General features: G+C 39.8%; 1 protein-coding gene across 1 annotated transcript in view; it reads right to left on the bottom strand.

The window, feature by feature from the left end:
* Positions 1 to 184: 184 nt before the first annotated feature.
* The window catches only part of ACSM3 (acyl-CoA synthetase medium chain family member 3), a 52,026-nt gene continuing 38,242 nt past the window's right edge, over positions 185 to 13,968 (bottom strand). The window contains exons 5-14 of the mRNA XM_049904905.1: positions 13,295 to 13,438; positions 13,024 to 13,180; positions 12,703 to 12,782; positions 11,614 to 11,737; positions 10,593 to 10,673; positions 4,649 to 4,750; positions 2,806 to 2,933; positions 2,607 to 2,706; positions 1,428 to 1,547; positions 185 to 441 (exon numbers count right to left, since the gene is read on the bottom strand). Of these exons, the coding sequence (XP_049760862.1) occupies positions 355 to 441; positions 1,428 to 1,547; positions 2,607 to 2,706; positions 2,806 to 2,933; positions 4,649 to 4,750; positions 10,593 to 10,673; positions 11,614 to 11,737; positions 12,703 to 12,782; positions 13,024 to 13,180; positions 13,295 to 13,438 (1,123 nt within the window). The 3' untranslated portion in view covers positions 185 to 354. The remainder of the gene's footprint in view (positions 442 to 1,427; positions 1,548 to 2,606; positions 2,707 to 2,805; positions 2,934 to 4,648; positions 4,751 to 10,592; positions 10,674 to 11,613; positions 11,738 to 12,702; positions 12,783 to 13,023; positions 13,181 to 13,294; positions 13,439 to 13,968) is intronic.

Here is a 13,968-nt window from a genome sequence, read left to right as displayed (position 1 = left end):
AGCTTGGTTCTGATTTGTATATCAGTATGTTAGAAGAATTATTCAGCTAAGATTTGAAAACCAACAGTGCAGAGATTTGGTTCAGAAGCTGCTTCTATACTATATATTTTTTAATTATTCAGCAATTGATGGTATTCTTTTTATATTACTAAACTATAAGGAAAATGACACTAATACAGAGGCATTTACAAAATGTTTTATTTCAAAATTCAGTCTCTGATGTCATAACTACAAGATAGTTTAAATCAACAGTTACAAGCATGCTGCCATTTTTTGATCACCTTTCCAGAATCTTGGGGGTTTTACAGAATCTTTGTTTTATAGATACTGTGATAATTAATGGAATAAATGAATTTAAATTTTTTCCCATTCTTTTTTTCTCAGTTCATTTCTTTTTATCTTCCCACTGACAGTCTTTGGCAGCTCTTGAATAAATTCTACCTGTTGGTATCAAGCGGAAAAAAATTAGCCCAGAATTTCTCTTTAGATAAAGTTGATTTATAGAGTAGTTCTGTATGAATTCTGTGGAGCCCTGGTGGTGCAGTGGTTAAGTTTTCAGCTCCTAACCAAAAAAGGTCAGCAGCTCGAATCCACCAGCTACTCCTATAGGGTCACTATAAGTTGGAATCAACTTGATGGCAACAGGTTTGCTTTTTTGGGTATATGAGTTCTGGATGAGAGAATTGGGGCACCCATTAGAGTGAATTTTTGGTATTAATCAAAAAGGAAAGGGGGTGTTGTTGGGAAGATTTTTCTTAATTTCTATTGTTTACTACAAGTTCAGTGAACCAAATGACTCAACAAATTAGGGGTTTCACTTTAATCTCAAAGATTCTGACTCTTCATCTGTCATTAGTTCAGTTTGGAACATTTCATATAGCATTTTTGAGGAGAATGTTCATTAATATTGGGGGAGTGGTCTGCCTCTGCATTTCCCATTGGGGCTGCCTAAGCGGAGGCCTTAGGTTCAGACATGCTCTGATAAGGAGGCTGAGAATTGGGTCTCACCCTTTCCCAGCCCCTTCTTATCAGAGAAGCCTTCCTCCCTGTTCGGGGCACATAGTAACTTTCTCTGCCTCTTGCTTATACGTGGACACCATAGGGCACCTGGGCGACCCCACTTTTGTATCTCTTCCTGGAGGGGAGGGGACAGGATCTCCTCCAGCCGCAGCACAAGAGGGGTGCACATGGAACATCTGCCCTGCACTGGTCTCGAGGGACGACTCGCTGGCCATGGGAGACCAGTGCCCCCAGTTGAAGCTGATCTCACTGTCTCTTGTGAGTAAAGCATTATCCCATGCACTAGTAGGGCATGTGGTCTGTGTCTTTTGAGGGCAGCCTTGAACACTGGCACAACAATTACACAAAAAATAGTTGAAGTTTTCCTAGTACATTGAACAAATATTCATCATAATTGGAATACCTACCTTTCTGGGATATTTGTAAGGTGCTGTCACTTTTTTTACATGCTCCTGAATCTCCTTTTTTAATTGTTCTTGGTCACATGACTTATAATCAGGTTTCAGAACAATAAAAGCCTTTACTACCTGAAATAAATATTTGAAACACCAGGAAAATAAGTTGTGTATTTTTATATTTTAATGTGTCTTGTTTGCTTTCTCCAACTGGTAATCTAAGTGCCTAGTGGAGTGGGCCAGAAGGTTTAATGGGATTTGGTCCCAGCTCTGTGATCTTAAGTCAGCCAGTTGACCCATACACCTTCTTGTCTGTAGCTGATACAAGAGAGCTTCTGGTACCCTTGCTTTGTGATCTCACTCTGGAACCCTTTCATCTAACTACATCTTGAACTCCACTATCTTACCCGTTTATGATTATCTCTGCTCTTGTTGCCTCATCTTTTATTTCTTTCAGTAAAGTTTCCTCTTGGAAATTTGGCAGTGCACTAAGCAAAGCCCCTTGGGTAACAACCCAGCCCAATTCAGGTTAGCTTCTAGATCTGTGCCCTCCTCCCCACACCCCTAACATGGCCCTTATAAACACTCTTCACACTGGGTTTTCTACATCCTGAACTGTGAGAAAATAAGTATTCTTTAAAGCCACCCTCTTGTATTTCCTTTATGGGAGCACTAAGATACTAAGACAGTACCTTTAAACCCAAACTGCCATGTGGTCAGAACAACTAAGAGTGGGCTTTGGGAACTCCTGTCTTACTCATAGCTTATCTCCTGAATACTTACCCAGCCTGCTTCCGATTGCCTCAGCGCCTGTGTCTGACCTCCACCTCACCCCTGATATCTAATGCCAGCTTATGCTCAACTATCCTTGGATCGTGTCAGTTTCCAGACGTTGAGCCTGACCTCTCTTCCCCCATCCAGGTGTGAGTCTTGGTTGTTGGCATTACACCATCTTTGCCCTAGCCTGCATGGTAAAGAATCAAATTCTAGTATAGATTTTCCAGTCTTAATCCTTAGCAGTTCTGACTTGCATATTTCTATCTGACTTGCATATTTAGTAAATGAATTTCTATTTGACTTGCATTTTTAGTGAATGAACGATTTGAGTAATTTCGTTTCAATGAACTACAGTTAAATATGTGTGTTAGCTTGCCAACAGATTACACAGTCAAGGGGAATGGGTTCTTCTACCTCTCCTCTGATGGGATCTGGGCTGCTAACAACAGCTGATTCTGCAACCACAGGGTGCTCAATCAGGGCACTTTCTACTTCAAATGGTCCAATTCGGTAACTGGGAAATAAAGGATACAGCAGGATGAGCAGCAGGTTCACTCCAGAATGCTGATGATCCCTTAACACAGACATGTGCAGAGAGGAAAACGAAAGTTACCCAGAGGATAATATGATATCATCAGATCTTGCAATGAACCAGAAGTACCCATCTTCATCCATATATCCCCTGTCTCCAGTGATATAGAAATTGCCTCGTAGAGTCGAAGCTGTTCTTGCAGGATTATCCTGCAAAACAAATAACATTTTGTTAACTTTATTATGAATGTGACCCTTCTGTTCAGTTGGGTTTTTAAATAATTCTGTTGTAGTAAAATATATATAACATAAATTTTGCCATTTTAACCATTTTAAAGTGGACTATTCAGTGGCATTTATTACATTCACCATGTTGTGCAACCATAACCACTACCTATTTTCAGTCATTTGGGTTTTTTTAGTCTTTTTTTTTTTTTTTTGGTGGTAAATGTATAGATAAGAAATCATTGGCCATTTCAATAATCTTCACATGTACAGTTCATTTAGATTTTTAAATGCTCAAGGAAAAAGACAATTTGGGCTCCTTTGAGAAGCCTCTGACAACAAAACAGAATGATGAGGAGTCAGAGTGTGAAATAGGGGTGAAATCCCAGCAGGGCACTCGCCTAATGTAAGGATGGTAAACTACAATCACAATAATTAGACCTGCCTCCATCCTGAGAATTTTCTTGGATCAAAAAATAAATTCCGCAGGAGCTCAGAGCCCAGAGGAGTAGGAGAAATAAGTCTTTTGCTAATTGGTTAATATCTAACCCTGGCAGGAAAAGAGAAGTGAATACTCAGAATTAAAAGGAAGCACCAACAGCTAATAATTGTTGTTTTTGTGTTTTGTTTTACACAAAAGTAGAGTTGCTTTTGTAACTTTGGCATAGAAAAAAAAATGAAGTATTGCTATATTGTGGAAGTTTACTGACAAGTACAGCCTAGACATTATGTTAAATTGATGTAAGCTTTGGTATAATTTGTATACCTTGATTAGAGATGAAAATATGCTTGCAAACATTAAGAAGCTTTGACCTAAAAAAAAAAAAAACCCAAACCCCTTGTCATCAAGTCCAACTAATAGTTACCCGATAGGACGGAGTACTGCCCCATATGGTTTCCAAGGCTGTGATCTTTACGAAAGCAACTGGTGGGTTTGAACAGCCAACCTTTCGGTTAGCAGCTGAGCACTTTAACCACTGTGCCACCAGGGCTCCTAGGAGCTTTGGAGGCCTGTAATGAAACGAACATAATCTCTCTGTCCCCTTTCCTATCCTCCTCTCACTCCTCCCAGGAAGAGAGATCACTAGTCATGTTTCAGGATACTGATTGAGTTATGTTTTAGGATGGAGTAGGTCAGTGGAGAAAAGGCTTCTTAGGCCACATTTTCTTCTCCACAGAGAGTTCTCTGCACTGGGGCTTCAGACGTAGGCTCAGCCAATAATAAAATGCTTCCTCTCCTTTTTCTTGGGCTGTGGTGACCATACGTCCTGGTTTGCCCAGAACAGTCTTGGTTTATGTCTGTGGTGCCGATGTAATTATTAATAGCTCACCCTTTCACTTGCAAGTGTCCTGGTTTGAAGAACAAATTATATGCCTGCCTAATTATGTAAGTATCTGTCCCAGGAGGTGATCTAGAATAGAATTGGATATTTCTTGATTATGAGAAGTCCAATTTACAATGTCTCTATGAGTCATTAAAAATCCCAAGTGCTGGTTAGCGTCTGTACAGGATCCCCAGTCTGCAGGGTTGCTATTCAAGACAATGAATTCTCAAGAAATCAAGAAAGGGCCAAGTACCTATCCAAGGTATGTCTGTGGCAAATAAGGATAATTGCCAAGCACTTTTGAGAAATAAATATTAAAAAAAAAAATTAAAAAATATATATATAAAATAAGAGGTTATTTAATAACTCTCTTACCACATATTGAGTAAAAAGGCCGACTGGCCGGTTAGGTAGAACTTGAATTCCAATATCTCCTTCTTGTCCAGGAGGTAGAACATTGCCATTTGCATCTAAAATCTAGGATAAAACAGAACAGTTTATTTAAAGGAAATTTTATTTAATGCTACATTTAAATATTTTTTTGCCATTTAAGAATACAGACTTCAAAAAATTTCTAAGTATAACTTATACTTCTAAAAGAAATGTAGTAGTTTAAATTCTTATTGCATAAAGTATTATAAAGTGCAGGTTACCAAAATGTAAAAGAAGAATAAAAATTACCTTTTAATTCCACCATCCAGCAATAATTACAGTTAATATTTTGGTGATACCCTTCTTTTTTTTCTTCGCGATAAATAGAATCACTTTATAATACATTGTTTTGCAACCTGCTTTTATCAGTTAGTAATATATCTTGATTGTGTTTTCCTCATAATAAATAAAAAAAAGAAATAGGTATCTTTATTAGTGCTCTTGAAATTTTGCTTAGCTATTTTATGGAACAAAACTGTACTTCAGAAGCCCAATTCAAGTAAATGGGAAAAAGGAAATATTCTCTGTTGAGACAATGCTGGATAAGCCCAAAACTTGCTCTCTTTCCCTTCCCAATCCTAGTGGTCCCCAGTAATGTTGAATAGTAGCTAGCATTTGTTAAACACTCACTACATAATCCACTGCCATCAAGTAGATTCCAACTCATAGCTACCTACCCTTGTATAATAGAGTAGAACTGTCCCCACAGGGAGTATGTGACCCCCAATACCCACCACCATGTTTTCTCCTTTTTCAAAACGGGCAACTGAGAGCTTAACATAACTAAAGCCATGATAAACCTATAAGTTGTTCTTCCTCTGCCTGCCTCCTTCACATACCTCTGTTAATGACTGTTTTGACCAAATGTTAATAATTTCGTTCTTTGTTTTAAACTGATGCAAATAAACTTTTGTTCTGTTGGTGGGACTACCTGTGGCATAGAACCCCCACAGGAAGGTTGGAGCACATGTATCAGATATGTACATCTTTAGCCTAATAACGTCTGGCAGGGGACTACAAAGACACTTGTAACCCTTTTAAGATTCTATTATAAGTTCTAATGTAAAATTGCTCTTTGGGACTCCATAGAGACAGCCTGTGTTGCTGCCGGTCCCGGTGATGTATACATCTCCTTAATAAACTTTCTCACTCTTTCTGACTTGGAGTGTGTTTCATTGGCTCAACTGCTCCAAGGCACGGACCCTAATCAGGTAACATTTCCAAGGATGTGATCTTTATGGAAGCAGACTGCCACATCAGTCTCCTTTGGAGCGGCTGGTGGGTTCGAACCATGGATTTTTCACTTAGCAGCCGAGCGTATTAATCGCTGCACCACCAGGGCTCTATTCACTACTTGCGAAGTAGTAAATGCTAAAGTTTTAAGTACTTCACATGTATTCTCTTTTTTAATCCTTACAACATTCCTATATGGTTAGAACTATGACGCCCATTTTACAGATAAGGAAACTTTAGGTACAGAGAGTTTAAATAAGATAGTGATTGTGCTGAAATTCACAACTCAACTATCACACTCCAGATTTTATGCTTTCAACCTTTACATTCCTCTGTGGAATCACTCCAGGAAGCAGTTATTTTGACAAGTTATTTCCTGCCTCAGAGCACTTGCACATGCTTGTCCACTTGCCTAGAATGGTCACCCCACCCCACCCCCATCATCCCTCAGGTCTCAGTTTAAATAGTCCCCAGGAGACCTTTTTGTCTCAGTCTATAGTGGGTCCCCTCTTGTATACTCCCAGCTCCTTTGCTGTTTCCTTCATAGCATTTGTCACTCTTACCACACTGTGATTAACTCATCACTGTCTCTTCATTGGACCCTAAACTCCATAGTGCCTGAAACATGACAGGTATTTATTCAAATTAGCATTTTCCATTTGATTGCTTTCTTTATATACTGGATTTTGGCTTCAAATAAATTTCAGCTGTTTCTAAATATCAGATTCTACTCTGCTTTTTTATACATCCACCAAGTACCTTTAAATCTGAAGTGTGGCTTGAATGTAACCAAAACCAGTTGCCATTGAGTTGATTCTGACTCCTGGTGACCCCATGTGTTACAGAGTAGAACCACGCTCCATAAAGTTTCAAGGCTGTGGCTTTTCAGGAGATCATCAGGCCTTTCTTCCAGGGCATCTCTGGGTGGGTTTGAACTGTCAACCTTTTGGTTAGTAGTCAAACGCTTAACCGTTTGCAGCACCCATACTTGAGTATAGTACCTGCTTGGCACTTCCCAGCAGGAAAGCAGCTAATGCTCAGGATGTGAAATTTGAAAGGCAAAAGAATTCTAATTATAAAAGCTTATTTTTCACCTCTTGCAAAATATATAAATTCCCACTCAGTCCTTTTTAAAGAAATGCTTGGCTCCAAGTGCCAAGGAATTAAGAATCCCTGGGTGGCACAAATGGTTAAGTGCTGGACTACTAACCAAAAAGTTTGAAAGTAAGTTATGATGACCTGCTTCTGAAAGATCATGGCTTGAAATCCCTATGGAGCAGTTCCACTCTGCACACATGCAGTCACCATGATTTGGAATCAACTCGACTGCAACTAACAGCAACAATCAAGGAGTTACTGTCAGAAAAACTAACAGCAACAATCAAGGAGTTACTGTCGGAAAGGAGATACGTTAAGAATTCCAATCACTTGTCACTGACTACTCTTCAAGTAAAAAAAAAAAATAGCAATCAAGAAATCAAATGACACATTGCATTGGGCAAATCTGCTCCAAAAGACCTCTTTAAAGTGTTAAAAGGCAAAGATATCACTTTAAGGACTAAGGTGCGCCTGACCCAAGCCATGATGTTTTCTATTGCCTCATGTGTGTGGGAAACCTGGAGAACGAATAAGGAAGACTGAAGAAGAATTAATGCCATCGAAGTATGGTGCTGGCGAAGAATATTGCATTTACCATGGACTGCCAGAAGAACTAACGAGTATGTCTTGAAGAAGTACAGCCAGAATGCTTCTTGGAAGCAAGGATGGCAAGACTTTGTCTCATACACTTTAGGAAAGTTATTAGGAGGGACCAGTCCCTGAAGAAGGACATATTGCTTGGTAAAGTAGAGGGTCAGAGAAAAAGAAGGCTCTCAAGGAGATAAATTGACACAGTAGCTGCAACAATGGGCTCAAATACAGCAACAACTGTGAGAGCGTAGGACCTGGCAGTGTTTTGCTCTGTTGTGCATAGGATTGCTATGAGCCAGAACCAACTCTTTAATAAATGGGAAAACAGATACAGTCTCTCTCTTGGCAGAATCTCTTGTGCTCTTTATTGCTCACGGGGCCCTAAAAATGTTTAAATATGAAAATTAAGAGCTTTGGGCTTTGAAGTTGCAAGACTCTGATATCTAGCTAGCTGGAGCACATCACCAGATGCCAGAATGTCATTGCATATGCTCTTAACCAATTAATAAGATGCCGAGTAATAACAGCCCTTGAGTAAGGGTTAAAAATGGAGTAGTTATGCTGATTGGGGATGCAGGCAGAATACTATTTTCCCTGAAGCTGCATCATTTTTGTATTCAGAGATCGCTACTTCTGAAAACCCCTGGGCTGAATTCATGGGGAACTGGTGGGGGTATACTGCAGTTGGGAACACCTTGAGTACAGCTGTGCCCATGAGACCCTGATAGCCATGCCTGTTGGGACTTGTCATCCAAACCAAAACCCACTGCCGTGGAGTCAATTTGACAGAGTAGAATTGCCCCATAGGGTTTCTGAGGCTGTGATCTTTACAGAAGAAGATCACCAGGTCTTTACTCCTGTGGAGCTGCTGGTGGTAAGTTTGAATAGCCAACCTTTCTGTAAGCAGCTGAGCCAAGCATTTTACCAGTGCGCCACCAGGGGTCCTTAGGAATTATCATAAGGAGGGAGAAAAAAAGAGGACACGGCTGTATGAAATGCCAACTTGATTTCCTGTAACGCAGACGTGATAATGGCTTAATTATCAATTTTTCATTCTTCAACCTAATAGGCTAATAGGCTAAGCCTATTAAACAATGAATGATTGCTAAGCCTGGTTACAGAATGTAACCAGGGTTCCCCTACCATCTCTTCTTAGGAAAGCTTTTCAAAGGATGGAATGTGAGGGAGAGTTGAATAATAAATAATAACACCACTTATCTTCTGGATCCTTATTATCTAGTGCTGCTATAACAAGTACCACAAGTGGATGGCTTTAGCAAACAGAAATTTATTCTCTCACAGTTTAGGAGGCTGGAAGTCCAAATTCAGGGTGCCAGCTCTAGCGGAAGGCTTTCTCTCTCTGTAAGTTCTGGGGGAAGGTCCTTGTCATCAATCTTCCCCTGGTCCAGGAGCTTCTCAGTGCAGGGACCTTGGGTCCAAAGGATGTGCCCTGCTTCCAGCTTGGCTTTCTTGGTAGTACGAGGTCCCCCTATCTCTCTGCTTGCTTTTCTCTTTTATATCTCAAAAGGGATTGACTCAAGATACAATCTTATCTGGTAGACTGAGTCCTGCCTCATTAACGTAACTACCGCTAATTCTGCCTCATTAACATCATAGAGGTAGGATTTACAACACATAGGAAAATCACATCAGATGAGAAAATGGTGGACAATCATGCAATACTAGGAATCACAGCCTAACAAAATTGATACACAATTCAATCCATAACATGTGCCAAGTCTTCTGCTCTGTGCTTTAGGAGATATCATTTAATCCTCACAAGAATGCTATGAAATCGGTTTTGTTATTGTTAGGGTTACCAACCATCCCGATTTGTTTGGATCAAGGAGGCTTCTGGGATACCTGACTTTCGGTGCTAAAACCAGGTAGGTCCCATAGGGACAAGCTGTTCTCACTAGTCCTCATTTTACAAATCAGGAAACTAAGGCTTAAACGGATTTAACAGCTTACCCAAAGTCACTCAGCTAATGAATAGCAGAGTCAGACTTGAGCCACTAGGCAACACTAGACAAAGTTCCCACAGCAAGGTTAAAGTGAGGGGAAAAATCCAGCATCTGGTTTGTTCTATGAACAGTGACAACAACAATCAGTCTCATCTAAACTTTCTCAGATTTTCCTGATCATATGAATCACCTGGGGTGCTGTTAAAAATACATGGATTCCTAGGTCCCGCCCCAAATCTATTGAATCAGACTGTCCAGGGAAAGGGCCTGAGAATTAGCATTTTTAGCAAGTGTCATAGTGATCCTTAAGATCAGATACGCTTGGAAAACATTGATCTACTCTACAGCTGACCCTCAGTAAAGTTTGGTTATGTGTTCTCTACTCTGTAACCTCATCCATTTTGTCTTTTTGCTGCTGTTGTTTTCTCTTACGTATTGATATAAATTCCTTTGGGTAACTTTGGCTGGGTTGATCTGAGAAGATTTCTAAGCCTGTACAGAGTGTGTAGATGGGGAAATAGGAGCCCCACTAGAGATCAGGTGGAATAATGGCAGTGGGCCAGTTAGATTCTAGAGAGCCCAGGCCCTGCCCGGCAGGACTCGGGCAGAGAGGGAGAGTGCTGCAGCCTCAGCAAATTGTAGCCCATTTTGGCCTAGTTGACCCCCTCAGGAGGCCTTGACCTCCCTCACCGGAAGCGTGATGTTGTGGTTAAGGGACTACTAGCTCGCGTAAGTTCCTTACCCCTTTGTGTTTTATCTGTAAAATGGCCCTAATGTTAGTATATCTCCTATAGGTTCCTTCTGCGAAGTAAATGGGTTAATACCAGTAAAATACTTAGAACTGCATGGCACGATATCGATATTTGCAACGCTGAAAAAATAAATGAAAAGAGACCAACAACCTAATGTTTCTAACCCATATCCATCTTTGCTTGGCAGTTGAGGTTATAGTAACAAGAATCATCACCAAAACAAAGAGATGGATGTGGAGATGTGCAAACCTTAACATCAAAAGCAGGAGAAGGCTTTCCCATTGAGCCTGGCTTAATTTTCATTCCCTTAAAATTTCCACAGATTAGCACCTAGTTAGGAAGAAGAAAAAGTAACATAACATTACAAGTAAATTTAAACCAGACTCAAAACAAAACAGTCTCTGCTTTCAAGAAGTGCAGAGATAGACACTCAACAAATATATATAATAAAGTTATAACATATAATAAATTTATAATTCCTAAACTATCCAAAGCTAAACCCATGCTGTCGAGTCAATTGCGAGTCATAGTTAGTGACCCATAGGACAGAGTAGAACTGCCCCATTGGGTTTCCAAGGCTGTAAATCTTTACTGAAGCAGACTGCCACATCTTTCTCCTGTGGAGCAGCTGGTGGGTTCAGACTGCCCACCTTTTGGATAGCTGCCAAGCACTGTAACCACTGCGCCACCAGGGGTCCTCCCTCTGTAATAACCACTTTTATTATTTTTCATTAATTTCTTCAGACTTTCTTCTTATTCTTATTTCTATTAGCTTTTTAAAGAACTCATTTTGCCAAAGAGTTGTCTAAAACCAAGCAAAACTAAACCCATTTCCGTCGAGTCAGTTCCAACTCACGGCAACTGACACTTTTAATATTTCAAGAAACAAGGAACTCAGTTTTCCATTTTGAGGCAGCCCTGTAAAAGTACCGTATGACATAAGATGAAAATTCTTTTTATAGAGCTAGTATTTTTTTCATTTAAAAAATATTGTAATGCCCTCACCCTAATGAGTTATTAAAAAAAAAAATCGGTTATATAGTAGTATTTTTCTCAGTAATTGCTATTTAAACAACTGTGTCTGTTAATCTCCTGTAGAGCTTTCTTGCAACTAGGTTTCCTCAAGCTTTTTTTTTTTTTTTAATACTCTTCTAACCACTCCATTCCTTCCCTATCCCTCGAGCAATCATAAGGCTGTAATAGACACTTTGCTATTTATTCCTCTGACTGAATCGGATCTAGCCCTGTCTCTTCAGTGGGGTTAGCATACTGTTTCAGTCTGTCCGTATCCTTCGTAGATATCCAGGCCTGTCCTGTTTCTCCATAGTTCGGTCACTTCAGGGTTGATTGGTTCTCCAGCACTCACGCAGTGCTTTAAGCTTTTGAACTTATAGCTTCTCGGAAAACAGGTAACAGGGTGGGGTTAGGTTTAAAGGGAAAAGTGGAGAGAAATGGAAATTAGGGTTGTTCCTAATGAACTTTCAATATAAATTGTGTTGTACTTCCTTCCGGGTTCCCCTCCCCAATACAAAAAAAAAATTCTAGCATCATAAAATGATACCCCAAACACTAGTTTTTCTTTTTCTTTTCTCTCTCTCTTTTTTTTTTTTCTTAAGGGGAGCCGATTTGTTGCAAAGAAAAGCGATGTTATCTATCATGGGCTTAACCTAGGGAAAAAACTAGTTACCGTCGAGTCAACTGCAACTCACAGCGACCCCACATGTGTCAGAGTAGAACTGTGCTCCATAGAGTTTTCAGTAGCTGATTTTTTAGAAGTAGATCACCAGGCCTATCTTCTGAGTTGTCTCTGGGTAGACTTGAACCTCCAACCTTCAGTTAGTAGCCAAGTATGTTAACTGTTTGCACCACCCTTAACTGTTTCCTTAACTTAGGGACGGTACCATGTAATAACATTTGAAGTCAGTGATGAAAAGTTTATCAATTGTCTGGTTAAGTTGATTATGATATATTTATATTAGGAAATGCTATACAGTTATAAAAAGAATGAGGAAGCTCTTGAACAGTACTGGCCAATAGAACTTTCTGTTGCGATGGAAATGTTCTCTAATCTGCACTCTCCACTACAGTATTCATGAGCCTTATGTGGCTATTGAGCACTTGAAACATGGCTAGTGCTACTGAAGAACTTTACTCTCCTTTCTTGGCGGGGCCCACACTGGACACGATAATAATCATTTACAGAATGTTAGCAAGAAGGAGGAGGAGGAGGAGGAGGAGGTACCTAAATCTCAAACCTACTAGTCAGGAGCTGTGTTTTTAGGCAGAAAGATCTTTTACTTTATAGCTCCTTTTTCTCCCTTCTTCCCCTACTAAGTGCCAATTTATCAATATTTCTTACCTAGTCATATCATTCTGTATAAGCATTCGGTATGCAGTTGGGGCCGAACAAAAGACGGTGATGGGAAACTTGGAGAGTGTCTGAAATTTAAAAGACATGAGCTCTTAGCCTTACTACAACTATAATAAGTACAGGTCAACTTATTGTTTATTTTAATGTAAATGCACTCACACCTTTTCTTCGTATACCTTTTCAGACTTACTGACTTGCCAGATGTGAAATATCTTAAATTGTTTTGTCTACTCTGATGTCTGCAATTTGCTATATTCATCAGTCCTGCTAACGCATTTCTAAATGCTGATCTCTTGGGCGCTGCCTTACTTGCAAGATAGAAGTTGGCTCAAAACGTGGGAAATAACATGCAAATACACATGCTCCCTGGATCCATGGAGAAAAGACACTACTCCATGCAGACTTTGCCCAGCCTGTGTCTGAGGTATTCCACATTACATCGGAGGGTGTCAAATCCAGCCAGAACCTGGGAAAACAAAGAATATCCCTAGTGTAGACAGGAAAAAAATAAGAAAAGACCAGTAAATGGATCATCACCTTTACGATTTGGACACTTCAATCTGCAGTGTTGTGGAAATACCTTCCATTTACAGATAATCCTATACCGAAGCTGCTGTGGGTGTGTTCGGTCATTTTAGGAGATCCACTTGTCCCACTGGTAAAGTAAATGGCCATAGTCTCATTGTGTTTTGTCTTCACACAGGTATGGTTGTCACTGGTATGTCTACAAAGGAAACAATGATGATTCTACACATAAAATACGGTGTCAAAGACTGTTACTACTGAATAGGAACCAAGAACTGACCTCTTCATCTCATAATCAGGCCCTAGTTGACCTAGGTTCAATTTCAAGTTAAAAGCCATCTCTCCATTTTTTTTTTATTTTTAGGTATTTTATGGAATCAAACTAAACTTGACCATCAGTAGCCTAAAAGTAAATTTCATAGCTTTTTCCTGAATGGTCATGGGGATGTGAAGAACTACCCCTTTCCCTCCACTGTAGATACTTTAAAATAGGATTTTTAAAAGTGAGTATGTTAATAGAAGTCATGGGTAATAATCATGTGTAATTGTATAAAGCAGGGGTCAGCAAATTGTAGTCCATGGGCCAAATCTGGCTGCCTCCTCTTTTTGTAAATAAAATTTTAGTGGAACACAGCCATGTCTATTCATGTACGTATTACCTATGGCTGCTTCTGCACTACAACAGAGGAGTTCAGTAGTTACAACAGAGATTATATGGTCTGCAAAGCC

This window comes from Elephas maximus, chromosome 12 (assembly GCF_024166365.1).
Source record: "Elephas maximus indicus isolate mEleMax1 chromosome 12, mEleMax1 primary haplotype, whole genome shotgun sequence".
NCBI lineage: Eukaryota > Metazoa > Chordata > Mammalia > Proboscidea > Elephantidae > Elephas > Elephas maximus.
The sequence above is the reverse complement of the archived record's forward strand: the minus strand, read 5'-3'. Positions and strand labels throughout refer to the sequence as shown.